Here is a 13,857-nt window from a genome sequence, read left to right as displayed (position 1 = left end):
GTAAATTCTCCCACAATGGCCAATTTGAAGCTACCAACATGACATCCCTAAAGGCAGAGCTAAGGAGAGATGTGCCAGCAGGCAAGCTGGCCTCAGCACACCACTGAGAAGGCAGTAGACATCTGCATATCTGTAGGGCCTATGGCCAGAACAGAGAAATTTATTGAGAGTGAAAGAAGAGCAGTCAGGGCAACCATGCTGTCTTTTTCCCCTAGAGAGGAACTAGAGAGAATGTTTTTAGTGTCCATAATCTGATGTGGGTCCTGAGGGAAGAAAAGGAAAGAAATTGAGTGGTGTTGATGAGAGGTGACAACATTACTAGAGAGACTCCAGTAATATCTACATTAAAAAAATTAAGCCTGGCATGTAGCTGGAGTGGCTTCCCCTGCAATCCAGAGGAACCGTTTTAATTTATTTATTTCATTCATTTTAGAATCTAAGATCTGTTGTGGGCAGTTAGATACTAATATATACATGTTATGTGATAATATTGATAGTTAATCATTTATTGAGTAATTCTTATGAACCAGGCACTTCATATATTTTATGTCTAATCCTTAGAGCCCTGCAAGTTTGGTGTTTGTATCTTTTTTTTTTTTTTTTTACAGATGAGGAAACACTCACTTAGTGACGTTTCCCATTTTAATCAGGTTTGTGGTGGGCTTCATGAACCTACAGGTTTCCTGCGAAGATGCAAATGACGAGATCAAAAAGACAGTCTAGCTTATGGAGCATGTACCTGAGGCCTGTTAATTTCATGCTTTGTTACCTATGAGATTACTTTTGGGAAGGATATATAAAATATAAGGGATTTGATTCTTCATTTTAAGGAGACTGGAAAAAATGGATTCTATCAAGAGAAGGCAGGTCAGGATAGTCAGGGACCTATACATCGAGCCATAAAAGGAACTGGGGATATTTAGCTCAGTGAAGATCAACAGGAGACATGGAAGATAGATTGCACCCCTATGAAGGGCAGTCATGTGGAGGAGCAGGAAGGTATGTTCTGTATGCTCCCAGAGAGTGGAACAGGCCCAAAGAATGGGGAATTCAGTCATGCATCCCACAAACACTTATTGTGCACCTATTTTGTTCCAAGAACTGTGCTGAGGGCTGACAAGGGAAGGATATGGCAATGAAAGGGACATTCATCCTTGTTCAACATCGGGAAGAAAACTTTCTGAAAGCGATTTCCAGCAATGGACAGGTTTCTGGCAAAGTAGTAAGCTTCCTTTCCTTGGAGTATTCAGGAAAAGGCTAGATGTGTACTTATCAGAATGTGCCAGAATGGATCTTTTTGTTGAGCGGTACACAGGACCAAATCCCTTTCCAGTTCAGAGATTCAGTCTCTGCTCAGCCTCGCTTTGGCAGGCTACAATGCTGTGCTGATAAAGTGGCATCGTGGTCCCCCTCTTCCTGCCCGTGTCCATCTAGCTGCCTGCCCTGCCTTCTCTGACGGGGAGTGGTGGCAGGCCAGTTAGACTGGAAAGTGCCTGCCATCTGTGACGGGGACGATGGTGTTTTGGCGGGTCTGTGTGGGCTCCAGGAATGCAGCATTGAAGCCATGTACACACAACCTGCTTAAGAACATCCCATGGGCAGAAAATGTTTGCTTCCTCTTCAGCCGTCCTCTGCTGCTGTGCCAGGCAGGCACAATGGTGCCTTTGAGAGGGGCAGCTGGAAGGGGGTGTTGGCAGGGAGGCTGGAAGTAGAACACTGCAGCTGAGGGGAGAACCAAATTCATTTCCAGGAGCAAGCCTGCCCTGGGTGCCAGTTTCCAAAACAAAACTGCTGTTTCTCAGAGCTTACAGTGGTGGGTTGCCTCAGATTTGGATAGAGGGCAAAGCTATTTCCTATCCACTGCTCCACCCTCCCCAAGTTAAAAAAAAAGAAAAAAAAGGAAAGAAAAAAACAACCTAGTGTGTTGAGGCATTCTTGCTCTGGATGCAGTTTAATAGGTCTGCGGTCTGTCTGGGGCGCTCAGACCAACCTGGGGTGGATGGGGCTTTCTGAAGGGTCAGACTCGCCTGCAGACAGAACAGGGCTGATAGCTATAGGGACTGGCAAGGCTCAGAGCAAGTAGACTTCTGGGCCACCAGAGTGGGCTCAGGGTGGAGACGCCTTCTTCTGCCTTTTGGAGTCACTTCCTCTGACCCCCGAGCAGCCCTGTACCCTCGCTGCCATGTGGGCTCTGCCCACTCACTGTCTTCGCTCTCCTTGGTGGGAAAGAGGTGGGAGAACTCTGGCATTTCCTGTCCTGGGTTCACAGTTGTCCCAGACCCTCAGTTACTTTCAAAGGTCCCAGCAACAGCTCAAAGATGGGCGTGGGAGGTCTTCCCACTCACCCGATGGTTAGAAGAAGGCCTGAGTGTCAGGCTGCAAGCCCATTCTGTCTTAAAGACGGAGCAAAGTGGGTCCCTTTTACTTTGGGGACGTCCAACACAAAGGTATCACTTGAGTCTCGTCAAGTAGTAATCTGTTAGTGTTCACATTCATTATGGGATTTTTTTCACACTTTGGTTGAAATTGTGCAATCAAAAACTAGAGAGCAATGATTTCATTTCAGGTATTGGGGATACAGGGTGAATAAGACGAGTCTTTGCCTAATAGATAGGCCAAGTCCTGAAGGGGAGCCATACCACCAACTCAGCTGATATATACCTGAGGGGGGAAGCAGAGGTAGATTCGACAGGGAGTGCTGTGCTTGGGGCACATGGGCTTGGAACTCATCTGATCTTGGAGTACTTATCTTAAGGAGACTTAGTTTCCTTGTGTACATAATGCACACCATGCAGAGTTGTTATGAGGATTAAACAAGCCAGTGTAGGAAAGTGCCAGGATATAGAGCTTGTTGCAAGGTGAGTGCTTAGTAAAGTGGCTGCTGCTTTTAATTTGTGGATTCCAATGGACTTGCATGTAATGTGTGTGTGTACACAGTATTTAACTGGTCTTTTGTTAGATTATATATCCTTCCTGAGTCATTTCTTCTCTTTTCTTAATTCCTCTTCTGTAGAATACTAGGATCAGCATGTTTATGACCTCACTAAGACAGATAACCAGACTAGTCCACTAAAGCCAAGGAGACATATGTATATGTAATATTCTGTTTCATAACCCAGTGGTAGAAGCTGGAAAAGATTGAATGCTTTTCATCCAAGCTCCCTAAATGTGCTGAGTGTGGAGATGAAGATCATGAGTTCTTTTCAATGTTCTATAAAGTCTAAGAGAAGTAACACATTTCCCACAGACAGGGCCTCACAGGTTGTTATTATTTAAAAGATGCATTTGTTTGTAGACATAGCTTGGGGAAAGTTATTCTTTCACTAGGGGACCTTGGCGGGTAGAAAAGTTAAGCTTGCTGGGGCAGAGGTTAGCCTTGAGGTCTCTCAGGAACCTGAGTGGAGGTCCTTCTAGCCCAACATGCTGAGTCACGCATGGGACCCCGAGCTTGGTCCCCTGAGACACCCCCGGGCCTCGTCTATCCACTGTGCTGCATATACCCCTCCCCCACCACCTGCTTTGTGAAATTGTAAGCATGAGAATTCACCCCTAAAAGTTATTCCAAAGTACTTGGGAGACACAAAGTGTATGAAGGCAGGAATCTGAAGACAAAGAAAATCAAAGCAATTCACAAAGAACAAAAGAAATGGGAAAGAATAAGAAAATAAAAGCACATGGATGAATGGAGGCTTGAAGTGAAATAGAGGGTATGTATATGTAGGGAATAAAAAAGAGGGTCATTTAAGAGAAAAAGTTATGTGTCAAACTGTAGGCAAGCAATGGGATTTTTAGAGAGAAAATTGCCAATTCTCAGTAGGCTGAAAGATTTTGAGGATCTGTGAAGGAAACTTGTAGTCAGTGCATGGCTGAAAGAGGAAGAGAGAGAGAAAGGATGGAGCTGTGTTTAAAAATGGATAAAGATTAAGGCAAAGAGTCAAAGAGGTCCTCCAGAGGCCTGCTCTTAAAGATACAAGGGCTGACATTATTACAGGACTGAAACAAGGCCAACATTAGAACAGCACTGATCCCTGATTGCTGAGATTGTGGGTTACTTTTCCTTTCCACCTCTCTATGGTTTAACATGTTCTATCATGGATTGGGGGCTTCCCTGGAGACTCAGACAGTAAAGAATCTGCCTGCAATGCAGGAGACCCAGTTTCCATCCCTGCGTCAGGAAGTCCCCCTGGAGAAGGAAATGGCAACCCATTCCAGTATCCTTGCCTAGAGAATTCCATGGACAGAGGAGCCTGGCAGGTTAAAGTCCACAGGGTTGCATAGATTTGGATTACTTTTCTAATCAAAAGAATTTAGCACCTGTCTTAAGAGGGAGCAGGCAGAAACTGAGGCTCGGGTACCTGGAGCAGTGAGAACTGCAGGATAGGGAAGAAGAAATCTGAAGTGGCAAGTGCAGCTTTGGGTGGTCTCACAGTGAGGATGCTCCTGGAAAGATGGAACCCCTGGACTTGATGGAAGAAGAGAATGGACTCCACAAATGGGAGGGGATGTCTGTGTCCATTCCAGCCTCTGACTTGAAGGTGTGGTGCATGATCAGGTTGCCCCCTTTTGTTTTCTGAGATCTCAACATCTCTACTCTTCTCCATGAATCTTTCTTTCCCTTCCCCATGAATATGTTTTCATTTCATCTCCCTTGGAATCACTGTGGCTGGGTTGATGAGCTGAGCTTTTGGCTAGTTCCCATTTCATTACTCCAAGCTCTGGAAGGTTCCACTTGCCCAAGCACAGAAGGTATATATAGATGATGCCAGAAAAGGTGCTTGAAGGTCTATCCTCTAATTTAGGAGTGTGCAGCATTGCCAGTGGATATCAAGGCAGCCATGGGCTCTCTTTTGCCACTTACTGGCCAGGTGAAGTTGGCCAACCAACTCAACCTGTAAAGTCCTTGACTTCTCTCTTCTGAGCAAATGGCACCTGGCTGGATTGGAGTAGGTAAAGCTATCTGCTCAATCTTAAAGTAATCTGATTCATTATTTATTCTGCTTCTTTACATACACATAGCTGTGCTAAAGGTTAGTTTTAGAGTTTAGGATTCTCATAGACAGGGCCCATCTCATGATATAGCTTCATGTTGAAAAAAATTAAGATGAAATTCACCTGACACAAAATTAGCCATTTTAAAGAATATAATTCAATGGCCTTCACTCTCTCTCTTTGAAGTGTTGGAATAATATGGTCTCTGGGGTTGGTTCCATTTTGTTGTAATAATAAAGGATTGCACTGTATCTCTGTGCTCATCACCCTGTGAACTTCTGTGCGGGAAACTCTCCAGGTCTAGGATGTGAAGAACCTGCTGGGTCATTCGTCCTAAAAGATAATTTTCAGTTCAGTGTTTGTTGTCAGACTGCTCTCCAAAGTGGTTCACCACTCATGGCCCCCAAGAGGGTCTGAGGGTCCCCATTTCTGCTTCTGCTCCCATCACAGGGTGGGGGTATTCCTGGAGCCCCACGGCACAGAGTAGGTAAAAGTAATGAGCTAGCTCCAGCAACATCACCACAGAGGGATCTTGAGAACTAATGGTGAGTGAAAAAGGCAAGTTGCAGAGCACAAAACGGTTGTGGGGAACGCAGTTCCATCCATAAATTTTTATTTCTTTGGTTAAAAACATACTTGAAGGGAATAAAACAAAATAGTGACAAATATCAATTCTAAGTGAGGGAGAAATGGGAATATCTGATACACTGTTCTCAAAACTTTGTTGTATTAAAAAAAACATCCTCAATTAAAAGGGGAAAATTGATGTGCAGAGTTTCCCAAAATACACCGGGTAACAGATTTTTTTTTTGAAGCAGCCTCCACATTTAGACTCACTTTTCCCCAGGCAGAGGTTCATATTAGGGAAGCTGGCTAGCCTTCCCTTGTGAACATTGTTTAAAAGTAGATATGATATCAAGGAATTTTGGAAGTTCATATTTTTTACCAGTAAAATTTCCACAGCATGTAAAATAAGTGCTCAAGTCGATGCCTGCCTGGTTTGCTCCACCTAACTATAACTAAGGCAAAACCTGTGCAGGCCTCTTTTGGGCCTGGGGTGGGGGAGATGACTCACTATGTTCTTCCCTCTCCTCCCCCCTCCTTATTCAGGTACAATCAGATCAGAATAAACATCAAGGACGGCTTTGGAAGGGAAAGAAAGTCAGAGACTTGGAGACCCTGAGAGACTGCTTTTGTTCCACCAGGGCTGATGACAACTATGTGGGTGACAGGCTGCCTTCTTAATTAGAGGCAACCCCAATTGGCTCAGTGGTAAAGAATCTGCCTGCCAATGCAGGAGACGCAGGTTTGATTCCTGGTCCAGGAAGATCCTTGAAAAGGAAGTGGCAACCCACTCCAGTATTCTTGCCTGGAAAAACTCCACAGACAGAGGAGTCTGGCAGGCTATAGTCCATGGGTCACAAAGAGTTGAATATGACTTAAGCCTGAACAACAACAACCAAATTAAGAGCACCCATTTCCCAGGAAGGGTACTCACTCTCACAGCTTGCTTTGTGTGCTTGCAGAGGAAGCATTTAGAGCATGCATTTTTTTTTTTTTTAGCTTTTCTTCTTGATAAATGTAAAAGTCTCATACTTGCTTTTTAGTTCAGTTCAGTCGTTCAGTCATGTCCGACTCTTTGAAACCCCATGAATCGCAGCATGCCAGCATCCCTGTCCATCACCAACTCCCGGAGTTTACTCAAACTCATGTCCATCGAGTTGGTGATGCCATCCAGCCATCTCATCCTCTGTCGTCCCCTTTTCCTCCTGCCCCCAATCCCTCCCAGCATCAGAGTCTTTTCCAATGAGTCAACTCTTCGCATGAGGTGGCCAAAGTACTGGAGTTTCAGCTTCAGCATCAGTCCTTCCAAAGAAAACCCAGGGCTGATCTCCTTCAGAATGGACTGGTTGGATCTCCTTGCAGTCCAAGAGACTCCCAAGAGTCTTCTCCAACATCACAGTTCAAAAGCATCAATTCTTGCTTTTAGTGTTACCCAAAATATTAAAATAAAGTGTATGACTAAAGAGAAGATCAGATATACCTCATACCGGTGAGACTCTCTGCTCTAGAATGATGTGCCAGTACTGCCCTGAAACTCCTGGGTTTTGGGCAAATCTGAATTTGAAGCCTGACCTGACCACTCAGAGTCATACACCTCAGGTGAGCTTTTTTTCAGCTTCTATCCCCATCTCTGGAAAGGGGATGTGATACCTGCCACTTGGGGCTGCTCTGTGGATTCAGTGAGGCACTTGGCACCATTGCCAGTTACTTTAAAAAAAAAAAAAAAATCTGAAAAATCTGAAAACGTTAATCAATAGCCTTGGGAAGTAGACTAACCCCTTTCCCCCATTTTATAGATGAGAACACTGAAGCCCAGACAACAGTTCCATGAAGAGGGCTGATGCCTGTCCAAGCCAAGCCCCTTTCACTGAGCAACCCCACCCCACCACACTGGCCTTGACCAAGTGTCTGCAGGTGACCAGTAGATCTGCAATCATCTTCTCTCTGGCCTTAGTCTCTGACCCCAAAACAGTGTCCAGGGTGATTGCTCACATGGGTCCTCAAGGTCCCAGGATCAAGTTTTCTTAGCACTAGTTAAGTGAGTATTATATTAACCAGCTCATGTTTGTTCTCTCAACTGTGCTGTAAACTTTATTTCAGAGAAGGGACCAAATTCTCCTAGTTTCCAATACGCTACAAGTCTCTGAAAAACAGGCTGTATTCCTTGCGAGAGACTTTCAGTGCAGAACTTCCACATAAAACTCATTTTAGCTTTAAGTTTCACCATCCAAATGTTACCGAGGTGACACATAGACACAGAATGAAATAGACTTTCTAATCTGTTCTCCTGAACTGCTAACCTTTGTGCCCTTCTACAAGTTGCTGAACTTTTGAGCCTCAGTTTCCTCACCCAGAAAGTAAGGATATTCATGTCTTCCCTGCATACTCTGTGGATCAAAATGAGATGCTGCATGGGAAGACCTCTGGTAAACTTTAAGGCGGTTTTCCTCCCTGACTCCCCCTGTCCATGCCTCCTTCCTCAAATGGGCAAGCAGTAGGACTGTGCCCTCTGTTCTCCTAAAGCGTTTCCCAGCAGCCCTGCCCAGCTGCTGCAGCTGAGACAGAACCAAGCAGCCCTACATTCAGTAAAGGAGGAAGAAACAGTGTATCCGAGCTGAAAAATTCAGCAAGCTCCTAGCACTTGTTACGTCAATCTGTTTATTGGGTTCCAAGCTAAAGTCCTTTCCAGGAGGTCTAGGAAGGCCTAGACTCTTACACGTTTCCAGCAATGAAACCTTGGTCAAATTACTTAGTGTGTCTGAGCCTCAGTTTCCTCATTTAAAAAAATGTGATCATACTTGCTTTGCTGGGTGATGGAATCAAATGAGGACACGCTACAGTAGGCAGTCAGAGTGTGATTTTCTCCTCTCCCCTTGTTACTTCTCTCTCCTGTTTATCTTTCTAGCCCTCTGTGCCTTAGCTTGCTTTCCGTGATGTGGGGATAAGAATACAGGGCCTACTTAGCTCACTGGTTGTTGTGTGACTCTGCGATAAAGGCTGTGGTGGGGCTTTGAAAATGGTGGCACATAGTATAAATACCTGTGTATTCTCAGGCTCACTGACCTTGAACTGATGAGCGTGCTGGTCCTCCCAGGCCTGGGCTGTTGTGTGCAGCCGCCACTTGGAGAAGGTCACTTAACATACCTTCTGTTATTGTCCTTCCTGAGGCCCCTGATGCACTCACATCTACCTGGGCTGCCCCACAGCCTCCTAACATCTGTTATTCACACGCCTCCCCCTCTGTCTCTCTGGTCTCCTCTGTATCATAAGACCCAGGACCGTCTCCCCTCTGCTCCCTGGATACAAAAGGATGCCTGCCACAATCTTGCAGGCTGTCAGAACAGAAGCTGCCTGTCAGATGCACCCCCACCCCCCATCCTTAGCCTGAGGAATAAATACTAAAAAGACTCATGATGGGGGAGCTAAGGAAAACAAGAAGTGCTGCTGAAAGCCCCCAACAACCCACAGTGCGAACACCCCCACCTCCTCCAGAGGCCACCCTCTGCAGGCCACCCTCTGCAATTGAGGACAAGCCGCTGTGTACTGGACTCAGAGGGGCCCATGATGCTGTGGGCTGGAAGCTGGGAGTTGGGAGCTGGGAGGGCGGAGCCCACCGAGGCAGGGGAGCCGAGCTGCTCTATTCTGGGCACAGTTTCAAGGCCAGCTGCAGGGAGAACAAGCAGTCGCTGTGTGTCTGCAGCTGGCAGTGGTTAGGCCAGGGCTGTCCCTCACTTGGGGTATATTTAAAGACACCCCAGATGATCATGCCAACAGGAAAAATGCACACAGAGCTCCAGCCACGTCCAGTTTCCAGCCCAGTCCAGCCCACCCCCACACCCCCGCCCCCGCCCCCTTCCCCTTTGCTGTAGAGTTTCTGGCCATGGATTTACGTGTCCACAGAGGAAGGCAGGCTTCTCAGACTTTCCCAGGTGGAGGTGGTACCACCTGGGGACACGTGTCCCACATTCCTGGGCCTCTCTGCCCTCTGACTGAGCTGGCTAGAAGTTCAGGGGATTAGCGGGGCCGGCTCCTCCCAGCCTGGGGTTGGTAACCCAGCAACCGCTGGGGAGAGGCAGGCAGATGAGTTAAAGAGAAGCACAGAATCTCTGGCTTTGCATTTTGATTGTGAAAACTCCCCGTGAGTGCAGGCTCTCTTCCGCAGGGAGTGGTGGGGCTTTCCCACACTGCTTCAGGCCAAATGCTTCTCCTCCAAGGGATGCCTGGGCCCCACTTGACCACTGCTGCAAGCTCAGGGACAACGCTGGTGGCCCAGCAAGAGCCCATCCCGGCCCAACTCTGACTGCCTTTCACTTGTTTTTCTCAAGTGAAAACAAGACCACTGGCCTGAATTCCATGGGAAGAGGTATGGGGGTTGGTAACAGAACTATGGGCAAGGGGCCCCAAGGGCCTGAGGTCCCGCAGAGCAGAGACAGCAGATGTGCACAGAAGTTTGGGCTTGCAGGTGGATCTTTTCTTAGAAGTGAGAAGACCTCAGGAGAGCAGCCCAGCAGAAGCAGGGTGGGGAATGAGAAGTGGGCAGCTTATCAACCAGTAAGTGAAGCCCACAGGCTGTGTCTGAGGCAGGCTGCTGCAAGTCCTGGGAGAGTTAAAATGCAAGTGCACCAACAGGATCAGCTATGTAATTTGAGTGTTCAAAATGCACATAAAGGGCCCTTTGCTAAAAAAAAATTATCAAGAATTTTAAGACAGTCACAGAAGAGCATTAAATGAGGAACCTTCTGAGTGACTGTGCAGGTTGCACACTTGGGAAGCTGGCCCTGAGTGCCTGAACTGGCTCCTTGAAAGTTGAGGCAGGTGAGCTGATGATGTCTGGTCACCTCTGGCCTCAACCACAGACCCCTCAGCCCTGTGGTCTTCAGTTCCCAGACTTTTACCAGGCTTGGGACATTGCCTCTATCCCCATAGCAGCTTCTTTCCCTGAATGGGTAGCACCTGTCTTCATTTCTTGAAAAAGAAGAAATTGAAAGGTGATGGTGGCGAGAGGGCTGAGGGCAGGGAAGGACTGCAGCCCTGAGTCCACTGGGCCTCTAGGTCTCAAACCCCAGGACTCCCTGGCCAGGCTGACAAAGGCAGACCCCATGATTAGAGCCTACTGGGAGTGAGGCTGTGGGCATGTTGGGAACAGGATGGAGGCAAGAAGGATTACACTTGGGACCACCGTGAACCTATGGGACATGTTCTGAGGGTCTGTGACAGTCCAGGACCAGAACCGACATCCAGCAAGCTTTGGGAACTCACCTCCAACTCTATGTGGTCGTGGAGTTTCTTGCAGGTGGCCGCGAAGGTCTCCGAGGTGCCAAATTCAAAGTACCACAGCTTGTTCTTCATCCTGGGCCAGGAGTCAAAAAGATGGTTCAGTGTTCTGTGTCTGCAATGCCTGTGTACAACAGCTATGCTACTGGGCCGGGACACTCAAGCCCTCAGCTGCCCCCAGTCTTATGTTTTCATCACTTCTTAATTGGATGACCAGGGATGGAAGCCTTTTTTAACCAACTGTTCTTGCCACCAACTTAAAGAAAAACCTATTTGTTTCTTAGATATCATGGCTACTCTGGGTGAATAGCCAGTGGCTCTCTGATCTTCCTGGTCAGAGCCAGAGAAAGGCCTGCTTGCCTCCGGATCTGGATCAAGGGAGGAGTTCCATGAAAGTCAACCAGGTGGCACCTGAGCGTGTCCTTTCTACCACGAATGCAGAGGAGCTTCAAAAGTTGGGGTACAAAGGGAGGGCGATCAGTTAGCCAGTTGAGACTCGATGGAGGTAGAGCCTCGGGACAGAGGAGGCATAGCCCCACATCAAACCAGCTAAATGTGCGTTACTTGGTCAGCGCTCTGACTGGGAGAAGCATGATGGAGAGATTTAGACACAGATTTGCAGGCAAGGAGGAAAGAGAAAAAAAAAGTGAGTTGTTTTGGTAGCAATAGTTTCCCCCCACTTCTTTCCCAATTGTATTCGCTGAGGCTATGACAATCCTTCATTGAGGGGTAGGCCTTGTCCTATTTGCTTCAAAGTAAGAGCTCACTGTTTTGCACTTTAAAGATGTTCAACATTCTCCTGATGGGCGGGGTGGGGGTGGGGAGCCGGAAACAATGGTGTTCCCATGTAGCTGGGAGCTCTGCAAAGTCAGATGGTTGTGTCCTGACACTTGGTCATTTTGATCAGATGGTCTCACCAGGAAGTGTTTCTGAAGGTATTCCATTCCTCCCGTCCCAACTGTCATCCTATTCTCAGGGGCTGGCTAAGAGAAGGGACACCTGTCCAGTTTATAAGCTGGCAGATTTTGCTGAGGAAGGATTAAACAGAATCACAATCTTCTTGGCACATCTTCAGGAGAGAGGATGCCCCTTGCGTGTTGCTGATCCTCCATCCTCAGAGCTGTGGATTAAGAGAAAGGAGCATTCTTCAAAGGAAAGAAGGCTTTCTTCCTAGTATTTCTTAGGCCATAGAAGGTGATGCTTTCAAATGAGAGGCACAACTTTTCTCTCTACATTTCTCAAAGAGTCCACCCACAGCTTAAAGACGAGTCCGTGTTCTCCCACTGCATGAAGATTTCTAAGATCTAGTTGGGAAGTAGCCTTTCTGACTCTTGGTAAGCAGGAAAAGAAATGATAAATGATGAAGGGAATAAGCAGTATTTATGGAGTTATGCTTATGAAGAAACTTAGAAGGGTTGGGTGTTCTTTAAGTAGACCTTCTCAGCCAGTGTACTAGGCACAGGTGTGCCTGAGATGCCAATCTCCTCAGCTTTGGGTGGCCAGGTTGGGGTCTGGGGCAGGCTGAGCCCCTGATGCCACAGCTGGGGTTCTTTTTGTACGAGATAAATGCCAAACAATTGCTTTTGTTTTCTATGCCTGCCATGATGTGCAGAGAAAACACTGCTCTGATCAGTTCTCTGTATGCACAGAAATGTGAATACAAGTTACCCAGGGATTTCATTAAAATGCAAATTCTGATTCAGTCATTCAGGATTTGGGCAGAAGAATTCCTTGTTTTCTAACATGCTGCTAGTACTGGTCCAGCAATCACGCTTGGAGCTGTGAGGATCTGGGGACTCCTTTTGTGGCTCTGAAACACTAGTATTCATAAGAATCACTTGTGAATGTGATTAAAATGCTAGTTCCTGGGCTCTAATTTGTAGAGATTCTATGTGGCCTGTGTCTGACAGGGCCCAGGAATATGCATTTTATGAGTGCCCAGGTGATCACTATTCAGGTGGTCAGCTGTCAGGATTTTCCGAAGCATTACTCTAGATCCCAGTGAAGTGACAACCAAGGAAGCAGACAGACCGATTAGCCCTGAAAGAGAGGATTCCTCAGGGAAGACAGAATGAGGGTCAGCGCCTTTCAACAGACAATGACGGCAAAAGACCCAGTAACAGGAAAAGCACAGATTGTCATAAATGCCAAAGTTGAGGATGCCTCACAAGCAGCGAGAGCATCTCTGTAGCCAGGAGACCCGCCTTATGATTCCATTTTCAAATATCACTGCTGGTCTGAATCATGACTTTTGAAAGTTATTGCCAGGAGATTTAGAGTTTTAATAAAAATTTCCGGAAGCCGCAAGCTATTTTTACCCAGAAGTGGTGCTTCTGATGATATAATAAGGTTAAGAGGTCATGGTTAGGTCAGTATTGCAGAAAGACGGAGAAGATCAAACAGATGGCTCTTTTGTTGCTGATTAGATGTCCATTGCTGGCTGTGAACCCTAAGCCTCAGTTTCCTGATCTGTAAAATGGAGGTAATAAAAAGATCTGCTTAAAAGGGTAGTTGTAAAGATTAAATGGGATGACCGCAAAGCACTTCTTATAATGCTTGCTGTAATAATCTCACTGATAATGTTAGCTACTTACTTATCAGTTATTATTTCAATGTCTTGGCATGTTTGGATACTATAATAAAGTTATGGTATCAGGTTGGGCAGCCGTAGACACCGTTGTTGTTGTTTAGTCACTAAGTTATGTCCAACTCTTCACAACCCCATGGACTGCAACACGCCAGGCTTCCCTGTCCTTCACCAACTCCTGGAGTTCACTCAAACTCAAGTCCATTGAGTCGGTCATACCATCCAACCATCTCATCCTCTGTTGCCCCCTTCTCCTCCTGCCCTCAATCTTTCCCAGCATCAGGGTCATTTCCAATGAGTTGGCTCTTTGCCTCAGGTAGCCAAAGTGTTGGAGCTTCAGCATTAGTCCTTCCAACGAATATTCAGGGTTGATTTCCTTTAGGATTGACTAATTTGATCTCCTTGCAGTCCAGAGGGACTCTCAAGAGTCTTCTCCAGCACCA

At 46.6% G+C, this 13,857-nt stretch overlaps 1 protein-coding gene across 1 annotated transcript in view; it reads right to left on the bottom strand.

Annotated features, from left to right (window-relative positions):
• The window catches only part of DGKG (diacylglycerol kinase gamma), a 171,381-nt gene that overhangs the window by 45,201 nt on the left and 112,323 nt on the right, over positions 1 to 13,857 (bottom strand). The window contains exon 20 of the mRNA XM_052658950.1: positions 10,813 to 10,903. Within this exon, the coding sequence (XP_052514910.1) occupies positions 10,813 to 10,903 (91 nt within the window). The remainder of the gene's footprint in view (positions 1 to 10,812; positions 10,904 to 13,857) is intronic.

This window comes from Budorcas taxicolor, chromosome 1 (assembly GCF_023091745.1).
Source record: "Budorcas taxicolor isolate Tak-1 chromosome 1, Takin1.1, whole genome shotgun sequence".
In the NCBI taxonomy this organism is placed as follows: Eukaryota; Metazoa; Chordata; class Mammalia; order Artiodactyla; family Bovidae; genus Budorcas; species Budorcas taxicolor.
The sequence above is the reverse complement of the archived record's forward strand: the minus strand, read 5'-3'. Positions and strand labels throughout refer to the sequence as shown.